Source organism: Amphimedon queenslandica, unplaced genomic scaffold, assembly GCF_000090795.2.
Source record: "Amphimedon queenslandica unplaced genomic scaffold, v1.1 AMPQUscaffold_13338, whole genome shotgun sequence".
Classification (NCBI taxonomy): Eukaryota; Metazoa; Porifera; class Demospongiae; order Haplosclerida; family Niphatidae; genus Amphimedon; species Amphimedon queenslandica.
In genome coordinates, this window is record NW_003546426.1 from 1 (window position 1) to 22233 (window position 22233).

The following is a 22233-nucleotide window of genomic DNA, read 5'->3' on the forward strand; positions in this document are numbered from 1 at the left end:
TTTATATTTCTAGTACATAACTAGACTACATGCATTATTGACATCAAAAAGTATGTTATTACTTATGCAGTCCAGTAACTTAGCCCACAACGTACCCAAATCTGCATTCTCCACCCATATCCCCACCTATTCTATTATTCGTGCAAGCTGCCAAGCTTGAGGCCAAGCTAGTTCTATAGTAGTCCCATTGTTTTAGTTCTACGTAGTCTCTAAGAGTACTAACTGTACTTTATATGCTGTACTATATCATATCTATGCGCGTATCTATGACTATATATATACATAGATATTATAGACTACGTAACCGGGATTGGAAACTGATGACGTCACGTGTACAGATTGTGTGATTATTAATGCATGAAATTGCATGAATTTGCATCAAAATGGTGAAAATCATGAAGAATTGTTATGTTTGATGAGCCGTATTAATAATATACTGTGATGTAGCTGGTTCTAAGTAGCTTAATCGCATAAAGAAAATACCAGAGATCACGATGGTACCTTTCTCTTCGTGTCTCTATGCTTAGTTCGCTCGGGAGAGGTACAACAGATCGGCCGCTTTTTGGCATTATTTTGGTGGATTTCTGCTCTCAGTAATATGGCAGGCAGAACTAACCAGTCTATTCTCATGTAGCATGGCCTTGTGCATAGTTTTAATCATAAAATGACACTGGGGTAGCTAAAGCTTGTTTGTAGGAGGGAGAATAAGACATTATATATCTCTTGTCACGGGGAGCGCACTTGCTTTAAACACCTGTTTTTACACAGCTAACACATTTTATTTTTATATCAAAGAAAATATAAACATGTGCGTATATTATAAGAGCCCAAGTACAGGTGAAATAGCTTGCGGGGGACTTCACTAGAGACCATTCTTTCCGGCCATGTCAGGCATTTTCGTCCGCCTCTCACTGTCACAGAGACTGTACCTGAATAGTTACATTGATTTGAATGGGATCACGTGATCTGTTTCCAATCCCGGTTACGTAGTCTATAATATCTATGATATATCTAACGCATGCGCACCAAAACAAACGTCTTAGTCCACTGTAGGATGTTAAGAAGTAGCTATAGAGCTAGATACCTTGTCATAAAACTGCCGGGTATTGTCTAGAAAGTCCCACAAAGTATTTTTAACAATCTCCATTCATCTCCATTGCGGAATTCAAATTTTACTATTAATAACCACAAATTAACCAGCTCTCGGCAAACTATACTAGGTTGGTTTCAATGTATAATGCGCTCACGTGATCCTTGTTTCCAATCGATCCTGTTCCGTGTATAATATCTATGGAAAAACCGAGCGAAAACTACCTGCACTCACGTGGTTAGTGGTTACTGGTTATTAAAACAATGGCGTCGAAGTTGTATCATACTGGCATCCGTTTTAGTGCTCACAATTCATTCAGGATGCAAGTAATACTCTTCAGAATCACACTGTTACCAACCATTAACTTCTAGACTATTCAATCACTCAATAGGAATCTGAGAAGTACTGCATCACGTGAGATTCCATTAGCATTTTAAAGCCGGCACTATTTTGTGTTACTATTTTTAGATGCATTCTTTGTCAGAAGGATCAAAACTAATAATATACCAGCATACCTTGATTACAAAGGTATTGGAACAAGAACGTTGACAATAGTTAGAAAAATTGATGGATACACAGAGGTATGTGCATTCTAATTACTGAGAATTTTGTTCACACCTTTATTACTATAAGAGGAAGGCTTGCATGCTCTCTAGAAGAAAATTTTAAACTTAAAGTTCAAAATTTGACCACAGAGCATGGGGCTATAGTACATGGTGTCAAGAGTAGATAATAATTAGAGGAGAGCTATATGGTCTGTTGCATCAAGGCCTAGAAATGAGTATTCATTCACTCTGTGCTAATTTGCCAAAAAGCAATAGAAACAAGGGCAAGTAGGATTAAAATCTAAAATGAAATTCTACTCTTGTGACGCAAATTCTATTGTACATTGCATTTTTAATACCATCATAAAAATTTAATTTTGATCAGAATCAATTTAAAATTTTGACACTGCTTAGAAGAAGCATGTATCATGTACAAATGTCGTTAAAATGTAAAATTTTTGCTTTCAATTTTTTGATGAAATTCGGCCAAAGATTGTGTACTATATAGCCTTTGGCCTGATTTTTAAGCAACTTTAAAAATTGAATATTGATTGGAATTAGCTCAAATTCTTAACGTAGCATAAGAACATGTATAATCAGAGAAAATGGATAATTAAATACCCTGTACTACAATGCTGGGTCTTTGGTTAAATTCGACTGGTCTACTACTCTTCACTACTTTTATCTCTGCTTACATTGTATGACTGATGAACATGTATTTCTGTAGGTATCCAATGGTGGTAGGAGGGTCCAGTTGTTTGATGCTGATGGAGAGCAGGACGATGAAGACTGTTGAACTATTTCTTATAAGTACTACATAGTGCTGCAATACTTATTTCTATTTCTCGTAGATTATCTTTGTTTTATAATTCTAGTTCTTGTACCATGTATATCTTATACCAAATTTTAGTTCTAGCTCTAAGTAAAAATAATTTTAGTAGCTGCATTTGCCCAATTACTTTTAGTTCCATTTTTAGTTCTAGTGTACCATGAGCCAAAAATTTATATTTCTACATTTTCTAGTACATAACTAGACTACATGCATTAATTATTGACATCAAAAAGTTATGCAATCCAGTAAGTCCACACCCAAATCTGCATTCTGCAATTCTCCACCCATATCCCAACCTATATTGGTGCAAGCTGCTAAAGCTCGAGGCCAAGCTAGTTCTGTAGTAGTCCCTCATTGTTTTAGTTCTCAGTACGTAGTCTCTAAAACCAAAAAACCGAGAGAAAACCTGTCTGCACTCACGTGGTTACTGGTTATTAAAACAATGGCGTCGAAGTTGTATCATACTGGCATCCGTTTTAGTGCTCACAATTCATTCAGGATGCAAGTAAAACTCTTCAGAATCACACTGTTACTTACCATTAACTTTTAGACTATTCTATCACTCAATAGGAATCTGAGAAGTACTGCATCACGTGAGACACCATTAGCATTTTTAAGCCGGCACTATTTTGTGTTACTATTTTTAGATGCATTCTTTGTCAGAAGGATCAAAACTAATAATATACCAGTGTACCTTGATTACAAAGGTAGTGGGACAAGAACGTTGACAATAGTTAGAAAAATTGATGGATACACAGAGGTATGTGGATTCTAATTACTGAGAATTGTGTTCACACCTTTATTACTATAAGGGGAAGGCTTGCATGCCCTCTAGAAGAAAATTTTAAACTTAAAGTTCAAAATTTGACCACAGAGCATGGGCTATAGCTATAGTACATGGTGTCAAGACTCTAGAGTAGATAATAATTAAAGTGATCTGTTGCATCAAGGTGTAGACTGAAAGTCACATAGGATTCATTCACTCTGCTAATTTGCCAAAAAGCAATTGAAACAAGGGCAAGTAGGATTAAAATCTGAAATGAAATTTTACTCTTGTGACACAAATTCTATTGTACATTGCATTTTTAATACTATCATAAAAAATTAATTTTGATTGGAATCAATTTAAACTTTCTACACTGCTTAGAAGCATGTATCACGTATAAATGTCATAAAAATGTAAAATTCTTGCTTTCAATTTTTTTGATGAAATTCGGCCAAAGATTGTGTACTATATAGCCTTTGGCCTGATTTTTAAGCAGCTTTAATAATTGAATATTGATTTGAATTAGCTCAAATTCTTAACGTAGCATAAGAACATGTATAATCAGAGAAAATGGATAATGAAATACCCTGTACTACAATACTGGGCCTTTGGTTAAACTTGATTGGTCTACTACTCTTCATTACTTTTATCTCTGCTTACATTGTATGACTGATGTGCATGTATTTCTGTAGGTATCCAATGGTGGTAGGAGGGTCCAGTTGTTTGATTTTGATGCAGAGCAGGACGATGAAGACAATTAACTATACCTTATTAGTACTATAGTGTTGTTCCATTTGTTTTAGCTCTAGTTTAACTAGTTCTTGTACATTATCTTTATTTTGTTCTTGTTGTACCATAGTACCAATAAGATTTAGTCCTAGTTCTAGTACAGCACCTTCAATAGCTCCAGACAGGTATTGGGTACAATTGCATATTCTTGACACCAAAATAAGCATACTTTTATATGTTATGCATTCATGCAACACAAAGATTGTGTACATTGCATCATATGAATGTAACGAGCACTAATTTATTGATCTACATATAGGATAGTGAGTTGGATGTGCCCAGCATTTCTGAAACTGGATGAGATTCAATATAATAATATTGATCAATCTATTAAAACAATAATGCATTTTGTAATTTTGACTGAAATTTTGCCTTTTTATTGACCTGCACTAATGTTTTGTTGTTTAGTAATGACGTGTACCTTGTGTAAAGAAACTATAGCAGAAACCGGTTAATAAACACCTTCAACATAAATAGTGAGCATTCCTATTAGCTGAGGTGATATTGTTTACATATCCAACTTATGTTTGAGATAGTAAGTAATTGTAGCTAAAAGATTTTTGTAACCTAAAATTTTTGTGGACTATTTTTTTCTGAATGGATCATGGCTTATTAACTGAACTGGTATTTAATTTTCTCAAATTTTGCAAAAGAAGCAGAAAAATAATTATTGTCACATATACCTTAGTTTTATTGGGTATTATGGTATGTTAATGTTTATAGTCATATAACAGGAAACAGAAACCTGTTGATTGACACTAGTCAACTGACGTCAAGAACCATATATGAACAGGGTTAATAGTTGTTTGTCTTAGTTTTGTGAGCTTGTATAAAACTAGGAGCAACAGCTAAAATTTTAGTTTAACAATTATTGTTCTACCTGGCAGCAATATGGATATTCATGGTCTGAACTATACCCTTGGTGAAGATGTTAATGGTCCTCTACTAGCAGCTGCACTTGCTGTAGAAATGATTGCTGCATTGATCGTTAATACTTTTGTTCTTGTTGCTACTTTTTCTCAATGCAAATCCTTAAAGTTACCATCTACTATACTCTTTACTTCTCTGATTATGATACATTATGTAATAGCCCTCATATACATTCCATCTTGGCTCATATCAGCAGCATATGGAGAATGGATCTTTGGGAGTACAATACAAGTAAAAGAGGCAACCTGTAAATTTGCTGGATTCATACTGAATTACACTTTGCAAGTCAAAAGTTTTACACTAGCTGCTATATCTGTTGATCGTTGGTTATTCATTGTCAAGCCTATCTTTTACAAGCAATACATGAAAGCTAAACTAGCTGTGGTCCTGGCTGTTATTATTTGGATAGGGTCTTGTTTATCAGTAGCTACACCATTCTTTGGAATCGGAAATTACTTCTTTACAGAATTTGGATCTTGTGAACCTCAATTTTTAGGTGAATTAGGTTACAGTATCCTGATGCTAATATTCGTTTTAACTGCGCTATGCATTATCATAGTTACATCAATTTGGACGTGTTGTTTCACAAGAAGATTCATCCGGGAACATGCTCAATTAGCAGATGAGAGTGCATACGTGTCAAAGAATAGAAGAATCATAGGAATATTTGGAGCAATGCTTGTTGCATATGGGGTATGCTATACTCCTGGTATTATTGTTATTATTGCCAGTCTGTTTTGTGATGTCAATGCTGCAGCTTTTGCTGCAGTGTTGGTTTTTTTCCTGACAGTAATTATTATTAATCCAATCATCCAGTCAGTTTTTAGGCCTGATGTAAAGAAAGTGATCGTTAAATTATGTGCAATGTGTCGAAAATTTCATCATTCTCCGGAGGCTTAATGGACAAGTGGTCTTTAAAGATTGTGTACTGTTTAGGTAGTGACAAAAAAGACATTTCTGTTTTTTTGTTTTTAATAGTTTTAGAATATTTTCATTGTTAAAAATTACTATCAAATAGAGTACAAATTTTAGATTTCAGATCAGTTTTAGGAAGAGTATACATAATACCTTTAGGATCATGAGCTCTTGGCTTTAGTGCATCTATTTTGTGGATGCCTGACATAACAAAAAAGAGGCTGCATGAGCTTGCATATTTTTGTCTATACCTCTCAAGATACTAGTTATCTATATATGCACACAGTGTAGCATTTTAAAATTGGCTGGTTGGCTTTTATAAATTAATTTTATAACTAAAGTAAATGAAGTAATAATTATGTGAGTTTATTATCAATTTCAATGTGTTCCTGTTGCAATAGGCATCATCATTACAGGAGGTACTTCTAATTCTTTGTTAACAGAGGAGTGCATGTACTGGTGCAGCAGCAGTCGTAGCTCACTATTCTGCTGACGTACACCTTCTGTCTCATTGAGCAACTTGGAACGAGTGGACAGAATAGAATGATACTTTTCTAAACTGTCAGTAAGAGCAGTCCACATCTTTTTGTGCTCTTTCGGCAGGAGATTTGTCATATTGGACCAGAATGGGGTTTTCAATAATTCTTCTGTTCCATCACTACCATGGAGACCAAGGACTTTAAAATTGGATGCTTCATTGCTGGACGATGCATGTAACTGAGACTGACGAGTCTCTGTAAACTGCTTCAGAATGTGTGGAACTTGATTCGGATCAAAGATTTCAAAGTCCACAATTGGAGCATCATCGGAATCATCATCTTGAGTTGACTTGACAAAGAACTTCATTAGCTCATTCACATCGTGCTCGCTGGTAACGTTCAAAGCCTTAAAAATTGAATCCAGTTTCATTAACATTTGCTCTTCTTTATCAAGCGGAGATAGCAAATGTGCCAGCTTTGACTCCAGTAGAAATGAACCCTCATTTGCAATAAGCTCTAAAATATGCTTCATGGTGGAAAATGGAAAACTTTTGTGACTTGTAGATGGCATGGCACTACCAGTAGCAGCTTCATCAGCATCACCTGGATCTGACAGGATTTGAGATGCATACATTGTTGCATTGCTGACGTCACGATTCATCTGCATTAAAAATGGCTGAAGAGGACTTGCAGGTTGAGTTGGTGCTTGCCATTCCAGTCCTAGCTGCTGCTTATGAATTATTTCATCGATCTGGCAGACACTGCTACAAACACTTCGAATTCTTTCTTCATTCATTTGCCAAATGTCATAGAACCTCTTAGCATCAATCAATTGGAAGTGTTTGAATTTTTTCTGCAGTTCCTTATATTGCTCGATATTTTTTTGATATTCAGCCATTAAGGATTCAATTTCATCTCGGTTATGCTTTTCTTGCTTCGAGAGTTTTATGTGCAGGTTGTTAAGTACGTCTTGTAAACGAGTCAGTTTTCGCTTTTGCTGGCTGATTATAATCATGTTCTCTTCATCCCGCTTTTTTAATACTTGATAATTGTACTCTAATTTCTCAGCATTTAACTGGAATGTAGCTTTCATTTGTTGAATCTGCTGCTGCAAGTGCTGTATGTCTGTTTCAAGCTTGATCTTTATTTCATTGAGCTCTTCGGCATTTCTCATACGAATGTGATTGATTTTAGCTTCATTCTCTTCAAGACGTTTCTCTCTAATTTCAATGTACTCTGACTCCTTTTCACTTCGTGTTTGCGTCATGTCTCGTATAGATGTGGTTTGCTTTTCAACTAGCTCTTGCCTTTCGAGAGAAAACGACTTTTCTATCTCATTTAGCTCTTCTTGAAAAGCTCGCACAAGAGAGCGTGCCTGCTCTTCCATTCTCTCAACCAACAGATCAACATCTTCTGCTTCCTTTTTAAGATGCTTCACAAATTGCTCATCTTTAAGCTTGAGGTCTTCTTCAAACTCATTGATAAGCTTGTTCTTTTCATCTAACATTTCGTCGCAGGATTTCTTCTGCTGTTGAATGAGAATATGAAGATCTTGTGGAACTTTTTCATTCTTGCTTTCAAAGTTAGTCCACTTCCTCATTATTTCATCAAATCTCTCAACAGCAGCATTAGCTTCTGCTTCAATCTTTTCTGAGCAAGCTTTCTTTGCCTCTGTCTCTTCTTGTCTCCTAGTAACTTCCCTGGACTCTCCAGCTACCAGAACTCCAGTCACTAGCTGATATCCATCAGAAACCAACTTCTTCAAACGTTCTTTACTTTTTAGAATCTGTTGTGAGCTTAATCTACCTTGCTCTGGGTCTGAGTCATCCTCTGGTGGTGTTTCTGGCCTTATACCCAAAGCCCGACGTCTTGCATCTTCCAGTTTTACTTTCACACGGCTTCTTCTTTGCTGTTTTCTCTCTTCTGAACTGTCCAGGAGAGATGTGGTGTGTAAACCAGGAGCCTTTGCTGTAGCGGACATGTTTTCGATTCAGTGTGCAATGTTGTCACCATAGTAACGACCGTATTTGTTCTAATTAATCATCATTTCTAATATGGCGGCATTTGTTCGTTTCTCTCCCGAGTCTGTGGCTCTCTGTGCAGAATCACTGGGGCTATCTTGTCATGAAGATGCCATTAGATGCTTGGCCGAGGACGTCAGCTACAGAATACGTCAAGTTTTAAACGTGAGCTACCCGAAATTGTGAAATGATTAAGTTTATGAAAAATTAATAATTACGATTAGTCTTAACCACACCCATTGCTTGCTTACATTAATGTTATTCTGCACATTGCTCTTTATTTATATTTACATACCCATATTCATGTACATGTGCTTGTAGGTAACTTTACATTTTGCTCATCAGTCCAAGCGCAGTAATGTATTATCAAGTGACTTCAATAGAGCCTTGAAATGGAGTAATATTGAAGTAAGATATTGATTATTAAATTATTTATGTACTGTACATGTGCATGTATTTACATGTATAACAGGGTTTCCCATAAAGCATGCTACAGGTAAGCAAGCTGAAGAGCATGCTTCATGAGCACTTGTAATAAAAAATACAATACATTTGGAACAACTTTATAAAAAATCATAAAAAATCCAATTTTAATTGGATCAGTTCAAACTTGCTACACAACATAAATGCATGTATACCTATCAGAAAAAATTGTAAAAATTTAAGAATCCTCTCTTTGTAATTTCTGTCACGTTGCTAAGTAGCATTCACCCTAGTTATAAATGGCTGCCATAGCTTTTGCAGCCATGCTAGATTCTTTGGCCTAATTTTTGAGCAACTTGACACAATATGCATTATGTAGAAAATTCAAACTGATTCTGATCAAAATTTTGCTTCAAAATTTAGCCAAACTAATACCAAGTAATCTTCCAAAGGTATTTAGGCAAAACTTAAGACCACAACTACCAAAGAATATTTTTGAAGAATGTCAGGAATATTGGTGATCAGGTTACATCTACATGTACATACAATTGTGCACTCTTGAAGCCATTTGTGAGCAATTTAACTTGTACATATATCCTTGTGTACATGTACATGTGTGTTCTTTCTATTGTAGCCAACTTTTGGAAGCTCTGTGCCCCATGACATACCTTGTTTTCATGAATCTGAAGATGTTGGTGTTTCTGATGTTGAGCAGAGATTGGGTGACTTTGTGTATGATTCTTATCTCAACATTAATCTCACTTCTAAGCCAATAACTACTTGCTGTAAGCTCATTCACTCTTTCTTTGAGGTACATTGTGTGTATATTATTTTGTCTAGCAAAATGGCTGACACTTGAGGGAACCTCCCTTGTCCAAGAAGATGACAGTATGTACCTATTTTTTGTTATTTTGTTCTTTTTATTATTTTTATATTAGGAAGTAGTTTGCCAGGGTCTACAGTAGTTCTAAAAACAGCTCCTACTGAAGTATGTATCATACATGTATTCAGTTATTTTTCTTTAGCTAAAATGTATTTATTATTTCTGGTTGTGTAGTTAATGTACATGTACATGTACTGTGTGTATAATGTCTGCAAGTTACCTATTCATTTTTATAAATTGTACATTTTAGGTTCAAAATTATTATTTGTCTTTACTATTGGATGCCGTTACATGCAACAGAGAAGAAGTTCGTCAGGTACAGTCCTTTATATTTGATACTGTGTTTTCACTTGTAATAACTGAAGTACATTTAGACAGTTTACGTTGTGCACATTGTAATCCATTGAAAGTGCTGTAAATTTAGTTTCAAAAACCACCTCCAATGATACATGCACATAGACTAAACCCAGAACATGAGAATTAGCTCACAATATTTTGAGCAATTTTTGTTGAAAATATGAAATTTTAAACACTTTATACACAAGTTCACAAAAGTAGGCTGCTAGCTGTAGTGTACCAGTTGTTACTGTGCATGGGCATGTATGGCAGAGGATATGTCAATATTGGCCAGTGATCAAGTGAATTAGGAGCTTTTATAAAACATACATTGTTTGTACTCCTTCCTCTTCTTGACAGAATTCCATGTATTATTGTTGTTGTTATGATAATGAATATAGAAAATAAACAAGATAGTGTTGTGGTATATTTTTTGTTTTAGAATCTATGATGTGTTTATTTATGTTATATTGATTTGATGCAGGTTGCTCTTCATGACCTGTACACTAATGCTGCAGTGGCTAACATCCTACCATATTTATGTCAGTTTATACAAGAAGTGGTAGGTACTACCGTACATTGACACTCAATCCTGTATGCATCATTCTTTGTCTTATTTATTCTTTCAGCTATCGAGATGGACTAATTACTCGTCTCTTCAAATTATCCGATTTCTTCGTATGGTCATTGCCTTATTTGGAAACGACACACTCTATATCGACCCTTATGTAATTATTATTAATTTTAATTATTAAATTTTCTGTTATCTTTGATTTTTTATAGGCCCCAAATATCCTGATGTTAATACAGTCTATTATTCTTAGCCCTGGCTACTTGGAGTGCAATACTTTGGCTAGTCATTGGGACATTAGGGAACTAGCTGCTTGTGCCCTCTCAAGAATCATTAAGTATGTGAACAGTTGGTATGCATTCTGTGAACTACTTTTAGAAATTGCATACCATTTAATAACCATAACATGTATTTAAAAAATTATCTTACTGCAAAATTTTTGAGGGCTATAGATTTTATAGATTTTGTTGTTTTTTGTAGATTTAAATAAAAAGTTGATTTATAATGGTACAAAGTGGCAGACAGTGTATTTTAACCCACAAAATAAATTTTGAGCAAGTTTTTGTGTAGTTTCTATCTGATACTTTGTACTTCTAATGGTATTCCTGAGGTTATAGCCAATACACTTTCATTGTTGATGCATATGCTGGCTTGTATGTTTTATTGTCATTATTTTCTCTTTAGGAAATGCTGTGCTCCTGGTACTGGCTACTATGATGAGGTTTGTTCTGCTTTTAGTACAACTTTATATCAGAGGGAAACTGCATTACCAGTATTGTACGGAGTTATACTGTGTATATGCCATCTGGGTGGAGAGGTAAATTGTATGTACTTATTTATTGTCCTTTTGTATTATAGAGGGAATGTTAGCCGAGAATTTACAGACATGTACATGTAGACAGTAAAATTTAGACGAATTGCTAAATTTTTGGTGATTGGCATTGTGTCATTGAGCATACACAAAATGTTGTATTTAATTTCATTGAATGGCCAAATTCCCCCCTACGAATTCCCCCCCTCCGAAATCCCCTTCCTACAATGTGATTTTAGGAAATCTGAAATTAAAACCTTTCAGTATTAACTGCCACTAAGTAAAGGATGATAATTTAAACCCACTAATGTATTAATTTTACATTTCCTTTATGTTATAGTGTACTGTCATTATTATATTGTCTAAAAGTGCAGACATGTAAACATGAAATCATTAAAGGGCATATTGCATTATTTAAATTGATACTAATGTTCAACATTAATTTTATTGGGATCAGCCCTAACTGCTGGAGTACACAATGTAGTTTCTTTGTACTGTTTGTCAGGGTGTAGCAAGTTGCAGAGCCCCTTAATGTTTTAAATTCTTCTAGTTTCTATGAAAATTTTATTATTTTTATAAATGCTGGGCCTGATGTGTGTGTGCGTGCGTGTGTGTGTGTGTGTGTGTGCGCACGCATTATAAATGTATCCTTTGGCTATTATCAGTAGCAAGTTGGAGGAGATTCATGTGCTTGTACTTTATACAATCTAATGTTACTGACACAATGCATATGCATATTTCATTAACTGTCACTGTTACCTGTGTATAAAAATAGTATAGACTCTAATATGTTTTCTACCATGCCACCTTGTGATTGACCAATCAGATTGCAGTATTGGAGGTCAATTATTTTTCATATTAACCTAGCTCGTAAAAATATAAACCTATCTCGTTAAATAATTAATTGATTGGCAGTTTGGTACTCTACGCTTATGCTCTTATTAGTCCATTTGTCAAGTTTGGTTGATTCTTTACTGGCCTAGCCTGTTAGATATGTTGTATGTATGTCAACTGTGGTCTTATTATCAGCAGCTGGTAGTTGTTTTTCAAGTGTCATGGTAGAAGTTGGTTATACACCTCGGTATCAGTTTCTATGGCATTTATTAACCTCGCGACTGCATCGCTCGGTTAATAAATACCATAGAAACCTCTACCTCAGTGTATAACCTATACATAATTGTGATTATACACATTCACTCATTATCCATTATACTTTGTATATATTTCATTAGGTCATTGCAAAGATTCTTCTTCCTCAAATGACTATGTTAACTCAGTACATTCAGAGTTTATTAGACAAGTCATCATTGACCCAGCAACAGAATGCCCTACGTGTGTATAATGTTTTACTGGTGAGTTCTCAAATGGGTAATAAAGCTGTGTATTTTTCCTATAAAACACTTGCAGTTCTTGCACATAATCTACTTCATATATCCTTGAGTATGTACAGTAGCTCCAAATTTTCATGCATATTGATTATTGGTAATTTTTGTCAAACAAGCACCCAGAGACAAAATTGTCAGAAATTTTTGACTGTATAGAAGTACTGGATGCTTTCACTTTATTTCCTTATTGTATGTATCCCTCTTGGCTTTATCTACATATTTTTGTATGGGAAATTAAGTTTTTGGGAAACATGCACATACTGACTAGTAAGTTTTGGGTCATGTAGTATGTTTGATATGCAGAAATTTTATAAATGGAATCTATCCCATCTCAATTCAGTCCAGTGTATCACTGTACAGTTTATTGACAGACTACAAGTGCTGAGCATAATATGAGCTCTGTTTGCTAAAAGTATGTGCACAATTTTATGCATGTTTGTTTACATGTACTCAGTTGGGGAATTTTTTATGTGTCATAACATTATAGCTAGTGAAAGAGATGTTGTATTTATCATAGTAAGAACACTTTCTGATGATAGTAACTATAATAATACTTCATTAGTGATTAGGAGATGATATAGTAGTGATAGCTATGTTATTATCTCATAGTGAAATTTCATATCAATTTTAATGAAGCATAACATAGTACTGTACGTGAAGGATTACTCACTGGCTGTGATTATAAACTTCTAGTATAGTATTTATTGTTGATGCTTGTGTGGTAGATACATATTGTACATTGTAGCATAACACATTAAGAAGGCATTGATTTCAGTGTGGTAGACTGCATACACATAGTGTAAACTTATTTCCATTGGCAATGATATTTTCAAGCTCCTTGTAATTATTATTGGAGTATGCCTTTTGTTTTATGACAAAAGACATCATAGAAATGTTTATTTTTATTTTCAACACAGAGCATGATTTTGTTTGCTTTTAATTTTAAAGGTATGTCACTATCTTTAGTTATTAATTAGGACTTGTTAATGAGGATTCCTTCCTTATGGTTTATAGTGATAATGGTGACACATACATGTATGCATTACCTGTGTGCTGTAGTGGGTAGTTTAATCCATTACCAATTGAGAGGAAAGGAAAGGAACATTTACATTGCATGTTTCCCTTTCCTTTGCTTTAACCTTATTAGTTTATGTTTGTAGTATGTTACTAATGATAATATTTATTATTCTTTATCATTCATGTACATATACAGTATACATGTACTGTACAGTACATGTATACTGTACTGTACATGTATGGTCATGTGTAGTAACACTGCATGGCATTATAGTTGAATTACATGTATCTCACTAAAGGACTATGTGATTGTTTCATGATCTAATGAATGATATGCTCCTTTGTACAGTAAGTACCACACTGATGTCTTCAAGAGCTGTGTTATTTACATGTACATGTATTTATTTATTAGCAGTTGTTACGATCAATGTGTTATTTTTTAATGAGATGTTTCGTTACATAATTATTTGATGTGTATTGTTATTTATTATTATTGCATTGCTCTATAAAAACAAATAGAGTAGACACGCACAACAACAAGTGAGCATACAGCAATGTCATTGATGATAAAACAAGACTGTAATCAGTTAAGATTTGATAGTCAAGGATCAATAGTAACTTTAGTTCTAGTACATTTGTGTAAATGTATAGTGTACCCTCTAGTCATTATTATGATGATTTACTATTATTATTATTACGTTAGTGTACTGTGTATTATTATTATAGGTGTCAGCTGAATTGCTTCTTGTGTCTGAGGTAGATCAATCAATAGAGGTTCCACCAATAGAACATTCCTTTACTGATGTCAATTGGGTCATTTCTCCGAATCCGTTAGATGAAGCTGATGAGGAAGTGTCTCTGTACGAGTTCTTTTTAGAATTATTTGGTGAACGACTTCTCCTAAAATTAGAAAGTTACCTAAGAACATCTTACAAGCCAAACGGGTCCAGGCCAGTAGCTCAGGCTCACTCAGCGATCAGTCCTGACATCCAGACTTCCATTAATCGATTATTTGCTTCCTATCAAAAGAGAGAGGGTTTCATTTCACTGAGTCACCTAATAAGCAGTCAAAGGCTGGTCGCTCCAAGGAAGTCAATCCACAGAGGACACAATAAGTTTATTTTACCGTTTGTTATAAAGAAGTATCGTTTGCCAGTCAATCACAATGTACTGGACTTAAAGCACATCATGTCATCAGGACAAAGTGTCTCATCTGTTAGAACTGGTTTTATGTCACCCTATCAAAAACATGTTTCCTATGTTTGTGATCTGTGCAGTTGTTGGCTGTAATTTTAGCTAGACTAGTCATTTGTATTCCTGTAGCTATTATTTTTATTATTTTAATTAACCACAAGATCCGCCCTCACTTTCAGCAAGTTCACATACTTAATCGGGAGTAGTTCTCATTGGTCTCACAGAAAGCAAGTTTAAAATGGTTTTCGGGGACAATACAACTGCCGCCGCCTTCATCGGGGCCTCTGTGACTCTGGTTCTCATCATTATCTTCATGATACTGATGGTGATCCTAATACGACAGTGTCTGGCCTTCATGGCAAAGAGGAATTCCATTAGACAGCAGATAGAGCAGCACAGACAGCAGCGAGCTGAAATGGAGAGACAGAGACGACTGAGTATATCAGAGCCAGTGGATCCGACCTTTGACTGGCATCACTCGATTCGTATTGCGGGCACACCGCCTCCATCATACCGTGAGGCCAAGAAATTACCACCTCTGGCAGACGCATCCTCTCAACAAAGCATCGATAAACTGGGCTGTGATCATGCATCAGATATATCAATTACAATGACTGAAGAAAAGGTAGGAACAGAAACAGACAATAGAATGGAATCTGAGTCGTCCGTGATTGAGATTGCTGTTGAGCAGCCACCAAACGATACCGTTAGTCCGAATACCATTCCATTGCCTGATACTGCACTGAACAATGAGGGGGAAGCTGCCGATAGTGTATCTGGCACTGACTGACAATCCCTCCTCATTGTTTTGAATTCATTACCTTTTATGGAAATCAAGTTACACATCCTCCACATACTACAAGTGTATTATCTAAGTTTAATGACCGCACAATGAACTATACATTTTTTCTTATTTTAACTGTTATATTGGACGAGACACAAATACATGACAGTATTATTATGTTTTCTTGTTAGCGTCGATAAGTTGAAATTGTCACCTTATACTTTGAATAATATTATTCTTTTATTCCTTGCACAATCAATAAATCAATTTGGGAGAATAATGTCATAGGTGATTTCCTGTAATTTCAGCATATCTGTGTAATGGGCTATCAATGTTTGGTATTATTGAAAGTCACAATATATTATGTCTTGATGCCAACATGTATTGTAGTAGTCAGTAAATATCCTTATAATCTTGAGCTATGTTGGCAGAAGGATTGAACCACAATTATTGTTTATGCAAATCAGCACACAAAGCATTCACGTTAAATGTATCGTCAGACATGCAATCAACTAGCAGCCTACAGTCTAGTCTACATGTATACACACAGTATAGAGTTGTGCATGTGTGTCCTTCCTGTGTTACAAACTTTTATCATTAAGAATCAGCTTGTTTACAATACACTGTAAATAATAGGCACTTCAGTGCTTCACTTGTTCGTCCCTATGCATCATGCAAAGTGAGTCTCTTTAAGACTTAAAAGCCAAAAGGCAATCACCAATGCACAGCTACATGAGTACACCATTAGATGCCGCAGTACTGGCACTAGGGTGAACTGACTGTTAATTGCTGGCTTTAATGATCTTGACATTCTGATCCCAACAGGATAACTTTATGCAACAGGCAAATGGAATTCTTGTAGCATTTTGTGAAGCAGCAAACACAGACAAAAATATGCACTATGCAGCAAACTGCATTGAATTGCAGTGTAGTATCATATGCAAGCATGCATGCATTCCAAAAGGGGGAGGAGCTATCAGCATAAACGAATATAGAATACGGACATATCCTGACGTCACAAAGTAAACACTATAAATGGTTTGCAAAGATTGTAAGTCCATTTTATATCTTTCTAGCTTACTAATTTAGTTTATTTATTATTAAAGGTGAAAAGAAACTAGGTAGAGTGATCTGCCCTGATCCATGGAAGTCTGGAGCAAGAAATACAGTAGGTAAGCCCAGTCAATTGCCTGGTACCATAATAGCTGGGTGGTTTTGTAAAAATTCCCAATAATTGTACATGCAAGATCAATATGGTCTACATCATCAGTATAACCCAGACCATTTTAATTAATTAATAGGTCATTTTCTCATTACATGTATTCTGTAGAGCGCAAAGTTTTAAGTATTGTAAATCATTAAAAATGACGAGGTGTGTTTTTATAATTTTATCTTATGCATATACATGTACTTATGTTGTATAGAAATTTTCAACTGATTCCGATCAAAATTGGATTTTTTATGAAATTTTAAAGTTGCTCAAAAATCTGTTCACTGACCCTGTACTATGCCAAAAATGACTAGGAGAGAACCCTCTTTTTTAATAATTTTTTCAGTACAAATTTTGAGCTGATTCCAATAAAAATTGGATTTTAATTTTTAAATTGCACAATTTTGCCAATCTACGTATAGTCTTATAAATGCTATTATCAGTTTGGGAGCTTGTTGTACTATAGATTGTATTTACAAAAGTTAGTTAGAATGAATGTACTGTATTGTACACGTATTTTCTTAAGTACATGTAAACGCTGTGGTGTGATCACATGGTGTCTATTTTATTATTAATTTGGAGAGTCCACCAGTACTTTGTGTACCCTGTAAATATTAAGCATATTTGGAGACACTGATGCTTCAAATGGTCTACCTATCCCATGTGTCTCATGTAGCCAGTTGTCTTGTATAGCCAGACTCCTCCTTTTTGTCCAATTGTCAGAAAGGACGAATATTTCATTTCTTTTTACTCATTTTTTGTTTGATCAAGTGTTCATTGAAGCCTTCTGTTTCCGTGTAGTCAATGTGTTCTTGAAGACACGCCCAATTTTAATTGCATTTTTTGATACACATGAATTTATTGTCATGTACATGTAGGTTTGAGTTTAAATAGAGTATTGCAATATTGGGTTTGATCTCAGAAATTTCTTGCTATACATGTATGGTAATAATGGTTTTGTCTTTAATTTTTTAAATAGAAAGTGGTGGTAGAAAAGTAGGAGAAAACAAGGTCCTCACATCAAGAAAAGCAAGGTAATGGAAAGTGTACTGTACCTCAATTCTTAATCTTAATACTGCAATGCACATGTAACTTGTGCACTGGTTGTGTCCACTCACCTAAATATTATTTTTAACAGTCACACTTCACAAACTCCATTTAGTGTATATTGTCACTAGGTTTGCTCCTTACACAAGATTTTCAAAGTGCAAGATATGTAAGCAGACAGTGCATCAAGCAGGATCAAATTATTGTCAAGGTTTGAGGCAACTTTTCATTTATTTATTCATTGTGTGTGTGTTTGTTTGTAGGATGTGCATATAAGAAAGGTATATGTGCTATGTGTGGAAAGCAGATTATTGATGTGAAGAAATATGTCCAATCAACAGTATAATTTATTATAATTATATGCACTTCATTTCATTTTTAAACTTGTTCCAATGGCTCTTGTTAAAAATTAATTATTATAAAAGAAATTACAATTAATGAGTCTAAACTCAGTGATTGTTGCTTTTATTGTTAACACTCGTTTGCACCTTCAAGAGTATTTAATCACCAACTGGCCCTTGCAGAGTAGTGGGTCTATAAATCTATTTGGAAAAATTAAAGTTGGAATTGGCTCAAACTTTCTACATAGCATAAGGACATCAATCAGAAAATGTAAATAAAACTGGGGAAGGGTATTTCAAATCAATTTTTCAGAAGAAAGCATGATCTATATAGGAAAACCTTAATTGAGTCAATACTGCTTTTTTCCAGGTACACAGAAGCTAGCTGGTATATTAATGTAATTAACATAAAAAACAAAAATAGTTTTTTAATGTTCAACATCTATTTCATCAACAACATCACAATTATCATCAACCATTATGTCGTTATTGATCTGTTCATCTTCTGCTACATTGTGTGATTCATTTTCTTGGAGTAGTCCCTTTATTTCATCCTCTCTTGATTTTATTGTTTCTAAAAATAAAAAAAATAAAATAGAACAAATTATTAACAGTTTGATTGGCTAGAGTATGACCATGGACTATTATGCCATGGTATTATCCTAAAATGGTATTTGAGTCTGAAATCATCCTCACTTTCTATTACATAGTTCTGATACAATATCACTGAATTTAACATCATAATAATTACATACCTTTAATTAAGTTGCTGCTCTCAGTCAGTAGGGTCTTTGTAGCTTCGTTGTGTTCAGAGGGTAGATAAAATAAAGGAGGTTGAGCTTTAGTCTTAATATAGCCAGTGAGTTTCATATCATGTTGGTTCCAATCCTCATACTAATAATGTGATACAATTAATAATTATTGTTAACTACAGTTTCAACCACAACCATTGCACCAATGCAACCCACAAGAACTTTTACAAGCTACTGGGTATGAAACAAGAGGGAATTAGAGTTATAGGTTTGAAATAGTCAGACTTTATAAAATTTTTGAATGTGTTAGCCTAACCTAGTCTGGCCAGCTAATCCTGCATTAATATAAATGACTTAACATTACTTAATTTAATTTTGAATCAGTAATACAAAATAACCAAATGACTACAAGTGTCAAAAAGCTTTAAAAGGGAGTACCCTATCAACAGAAGGAGCATGCCCACATGCTTTTATCATGAATAATTAATGTGTGGTACATACCAGTTCAACAGATTCAAGTTGATATGTTAGTTTTCCCACGAGCTTTCTTTGTAACTTCCTTTGATCTAACAACATCTTCTTCTGTTGTGTTGCTTCCTCTCTTTCCCTCATAGCAACTTGCTCCAGTTTATTTTCTATTTGTACTCTTCGTTTCTCCTAATGATAATGATGGTTAATATATTAGCAGTCACTAAGCAAACCTGTTCTGTATCTTGGGAATTATCTTTCTGAAATTTTTGTAATGTCCCCATTAACATACCAAACATGCGCCGATTTCTATTAGCAATAATAATAATAATAATCATAATGTTAAAATTAAATATTTGTATTGGTCATATCATGCAGTCTTTACTATTATCATGTTACCCCCTACCATACCTTTGTCGACTAGTCTTATCAGTATTGAGAGGTGCAGTGGGTCGGGGTGGCACAGGAGCAGTACTCACTGAAGACTATGAGAGGAGAGAGTCAATCGGAGGAGAGTGTCATTGTGTAATGTATAGTATGAAACAAAATGGCTGCATTGGCAGTTTCTTCACTGAGCCACATATGCAGCCAATCAAATTCGCTATACAATGTGTCTATACATTATAAGCTCTTATCATAAATAGCTACAATGTACACGTAATTTTATATCTTGGTTTTTAACAATTTCCATGCCTGCTGATTAAATAAAAGACATAATAACTGTAAGTAGCCTGTATTTTACTAGAAATAATGTAAAACATTGAGGGGGCTCAAACTTTGGCCACACCTCCTAGTCACGTCCCTAAACATATGTATACAAAAATTTTCATAAGTAAAAGCTTCACCCAATCAAGGGGCTCTATCACTCAATATACATGAAGAAGCTTTAGTCAATAATTAAATTTTAATTGGCTTACCCTCAGATTCACAGAAGAGTCAGTCTCAGATTTATTAATATCATCATCTCCTTCAAAATCACCACTAGAGCACAAATAAAAAATAACATAATAAATTATAATATAGTGGGTAAATTTGGAGGGGTTAAATTTTGGCAAACTGCTAAATTTTGGTGATTGGCAGTTTTTAATTTGGTGGATTTGTGGCCATGTGCCATTGAGCATGCGTATAATGGCTCAAAATGGCAGATTTTTATTTTGGCAAATGGCTATCAAAACGCCAAATTTAATCCCCTCCAAAATTTCCCACTACACGGTAGTTTGTACATTATCATAAAAGAGAAAGCAATTTTAAAACAATACCCTGATTTATTAAAGCTTGAGCTTGATATTCTTCTCTTGGTTGGTGGAAGGTTATCATCAGACCTACAATAAATACAGAAAATTACTTTCTGATGAAAACTATATTACCAACCAGGAAGGTCTTGGACGTCCTCCTGACATGCGTCTTTCACTCTGAAAAGCATCCCTAAATAAACAAATTATAATATAAAGAATCAATCATTTATATTTCGAGGCCACAGACAGTATTAACGGTATTTATGGACCAAAAAAGGCTACAAAAGTTCTGAATTATTACATATTACCAGGATTCTCCATAAAGCATGCTAAGTGAACTAAAGAGCATGAGCTTCATGAACTCACAAGCACTTACAGTACATGTACATTAATTGCATTTGAAGCAACTTTAAAATTAGTAAAAATCAATTTTTGATCGAGATCAGCTCAATTTTCTATATAGTTGTATATGTACCAAAATCATAAAAATGGAGAATTCTCTCCTAGCCATTTTTGATCAAATTCAGCCAAGATCCCTGTACAGGGTCTTTGACCTAATTTTCGAGCAAGTTTAAATATTCATTAAAAATCCAAAATTTGATCTGGAATTAGTTCAAAGTTGATACACAACATAAGGGCATATATATGTATCACGAAAATTATTATTAAAATGGAGAATAACTCGCTGTTTGGCCCAATTTTTGAGCAACTTGACAGTCCACTGACAAGAAGCTGCATGAGCACTATGCCATTATCATAGGGAAAATCCTGCATATCACATCCATGCCATATCACCATGCATTCTAGTGAGAACGTGAAAAATCTCAAATTTTTAGGACATAGTTACTTCGAAATTAACGATTAAGGCTTCACCTAATCATTCTTAGTAAACTTGAACTCCAAAATGATGGCAGAAAAATTGTACTTCATTTATTGAATATACTTAAAATTCAATTAATAATTATATTTAGCGGCAACTCGTCTATCGACTAAATAACTTACATGTGTACGTCTTTTTTTAAATAAAAAGCTAGTGTAAAAATTATAAAATTGAAATTACTGCAACTGAATCGTGATTTGGCAAAATTTCTGTACTGCTCTAGATACATGCAAGGATGAATCCATGATGTTCAACCCCACGCCTACTTCCTGTTCAGCTTAGACTCACTTGGATTTAGGATCCCGTCCACTAATGCGCAATATAGCGTGGTTAGTTCCTTCCAAGTTCTTTTTTGCTTCTTGCAGGGACTTGTGAAGGATTTGAACTGATCCTAAAGACATGTCGAGGACTTCTTAAGGCCAATTTGATAGGTTGATTTCCCAAGTTATTAAGTATCACGTGGAACTGGGCGTGGTCACACCACCCATTATTATTATAATATACAAAAATCAATATTAATTTTCAATTT

General features: G+C 34.6%; 5 protein-coding genes across 5 annotated transcripts; 3 read left to right on the forward strand and 2 right to left on the reverse strand.

Annotated features, from left to right (window-relative positions):
- Positions 1 to 4913: 4913 nt before the first annotated feature.
- Positions 4914 to 5852, forward strand: LOC105313236 (medium-wave-sensitive opsin 1-like). The gene has a single exon (XM_011406494.1). It carries the CDS (start codon positions 4914 to 4916, stop codon positions 5850 to 5852), a length of 939 nt encoding a protein of 312 aa, XP_011404796.1.
- A 338-nt stretch (positions 5853 to 6190) lies between these two features.
- Positions 6191 to 8370, reverse strand: LOC100639912 (dynein regulatory complex protein 1-like). The gene has a single exon (XM_003387559.3). The coding sequence runs from the start codon at positions 8325 to 8327 to the stop codon at positions 6246 to 6248; it is 2082 nt and encodes a 693-aa protein (XP_003387607.1). The 5' UTR covers positions 8328 to 8370; the 3' UTR covers positions 6191 to 6245.
- Positions 8371 to 8372: 2 nt separating this feature from the next.
- On the forward strand, positions 8373 to 16023 carry LOC109583012 (TAF6-like RNA polymerase II p300/CBP-associated factor-associated factor 65 kDa subunit 6L). Its single transcript, XM_019998139.1, has 12 exons — positions 8373 to 8532; positions 8689 to 8775; positions 9425 to 9575; positions 9631 to 9678; positions 9729 to 9778; positions 9924 to 9989; positions 10494 to 10571; positions 10639 to 10737; positions 10793 to 10917; positions 11265 to 11397; positions 12624 to 12743; positions 14520 to 16023. Exons 1-12 carry the CDS (start codon positions 8401 to 8403, stop codon positions 15081 to 15083), a joined length of 1653 nt encoding a protein of 550 aa, XP_019853698.1. The 5' UTR covers positions 8373 to 8400; the 3' UTR covers positions 15084 to 16023.
- A 693-nt stretch (positions 16024 to 16716) lies between these two features.
- On the forward strand, positions 16717 to 18492 carry LOC100638048 (cysteine-rich PDZ-binding protein-like). Its single transcript, XM_003387544.3, has 5 exons — positions 16717 to 16822; positions 16878 to 16943; positions 17961 to 18015; positions 18160 to 18239; positions 18292 to 18492. The coding sequence occupies exons 1-5, from the start codon at positions 16807 to 16809 to the stop codon at positions 18372 to 18374; spliced, it is 300 nt and encodes a 99-aa protein (XP_003387592.1). The 5' UTR covers positions 16717 to 16806; the 3' UTR covers positions 18375 to 18492.
- Positions 18493 to 18771: 279 nt separating this feature from the next.
- LOC105313234 (pinin-like) lies at positions 18772 to 22184 on the reverse strand. The gene is made up of 9 exons (XM_011406491.2): positions 21993 to 22184; positions 20961 to 21014; positions 20849 to 20911; positions 20507 to 20570; positions 20001 to 20074; positions 19823 to 19898; positions 19623 to 19778; positions 19125 to 19263; positions 18772 to 18943 (listed from the first exon to the last, which is right to left on the reverse strand). Exons 1-9 carry the CDS (start codon positions 22103 to 22105, stop codon positions 18798 to 18800), a joined length of 885 nt encoding a protein of 294 aa, XP_011404793.2. The 5' UTR covers positions 22106 to 22184; the 3' UTR covers positions 18772 to 18797.
- Positions 22185 to 22233: the final 49 nt, after the last annotated feature.

Bases quoted from the DNA above. Each gene is read 5' to 3' on its own strand.
- LOC105313236 (XM_011406494.1), top strand. From the start codon at position 4,914: ATGGATATTCATGGTCTGAACTATACCCTTGGTGAAGATGTTAATGGT.
- LOC105313234 (XM_011406491.2), bottom strand. From the start codon at position 22,105: ATGTCTTTAGGATCAGTTCAAATCCTTCACAAGTCCCTGCAAGAAGCA. The intron at 20,075-20,506 runs GTAAGCCAATTA...CTCCTCTCATAG, and splicing joins ACTCTTCTGTGAATCTGAGG to TCTTCAGTGAGTACTGCTCC. The intron at 19,899-20,000 runs GTATGGTAGGGG...TATTGCTAATAG, and splicing joins GATAAGACTAGTCGACAAAG to AAATCGGCGCATGTTTGGTA.
- LOC100638048 (XM_003387544.3), top strand. The intron at 16,944-17,960 runs GTAAGCCCAGTC...TTTTTTAAATAG, and splicing joins TGGAGCAAGAAATACAGTAG to AAAGTGGTGGTAGAAAAGTA. The intron at 18,016-18,159 runs GTAATGGAAAGT...TATTGTCACTAG, and splicing joins CTCACATCAAGAAAAGCAAG to GTTTGCTCCTTACACAAGAT.
- LOC109583012 (XM_019998139.1), top strand. From the start codon at position 8,401: ATGGCGGCATTTGTTCGTTTCTCTCCCGAGTCTGTGGCTCTCTGTGCA. The intron at 10,738-10,792 runs GTAATTATTATT...GATTTTTTATAG, and splicing joins CACTCTATATCGACCCTTAT to GCCCCAAATATCCTGATGTT. The intron at 11,398-12,623 runs GTAAATTGTATG...ATATTTCATTAG, and splicing joins TATGCCATCTGGGTGGAGAG to GTCATTGCAAAGATTCTTCT.
- LOC100639912 (XM_003387559.3), bottom strand. From the start codon at position 8,327: ATGTCCGCTACAGCAAAGGCTCCTGGTTTACACACCACATCTCTCCTG.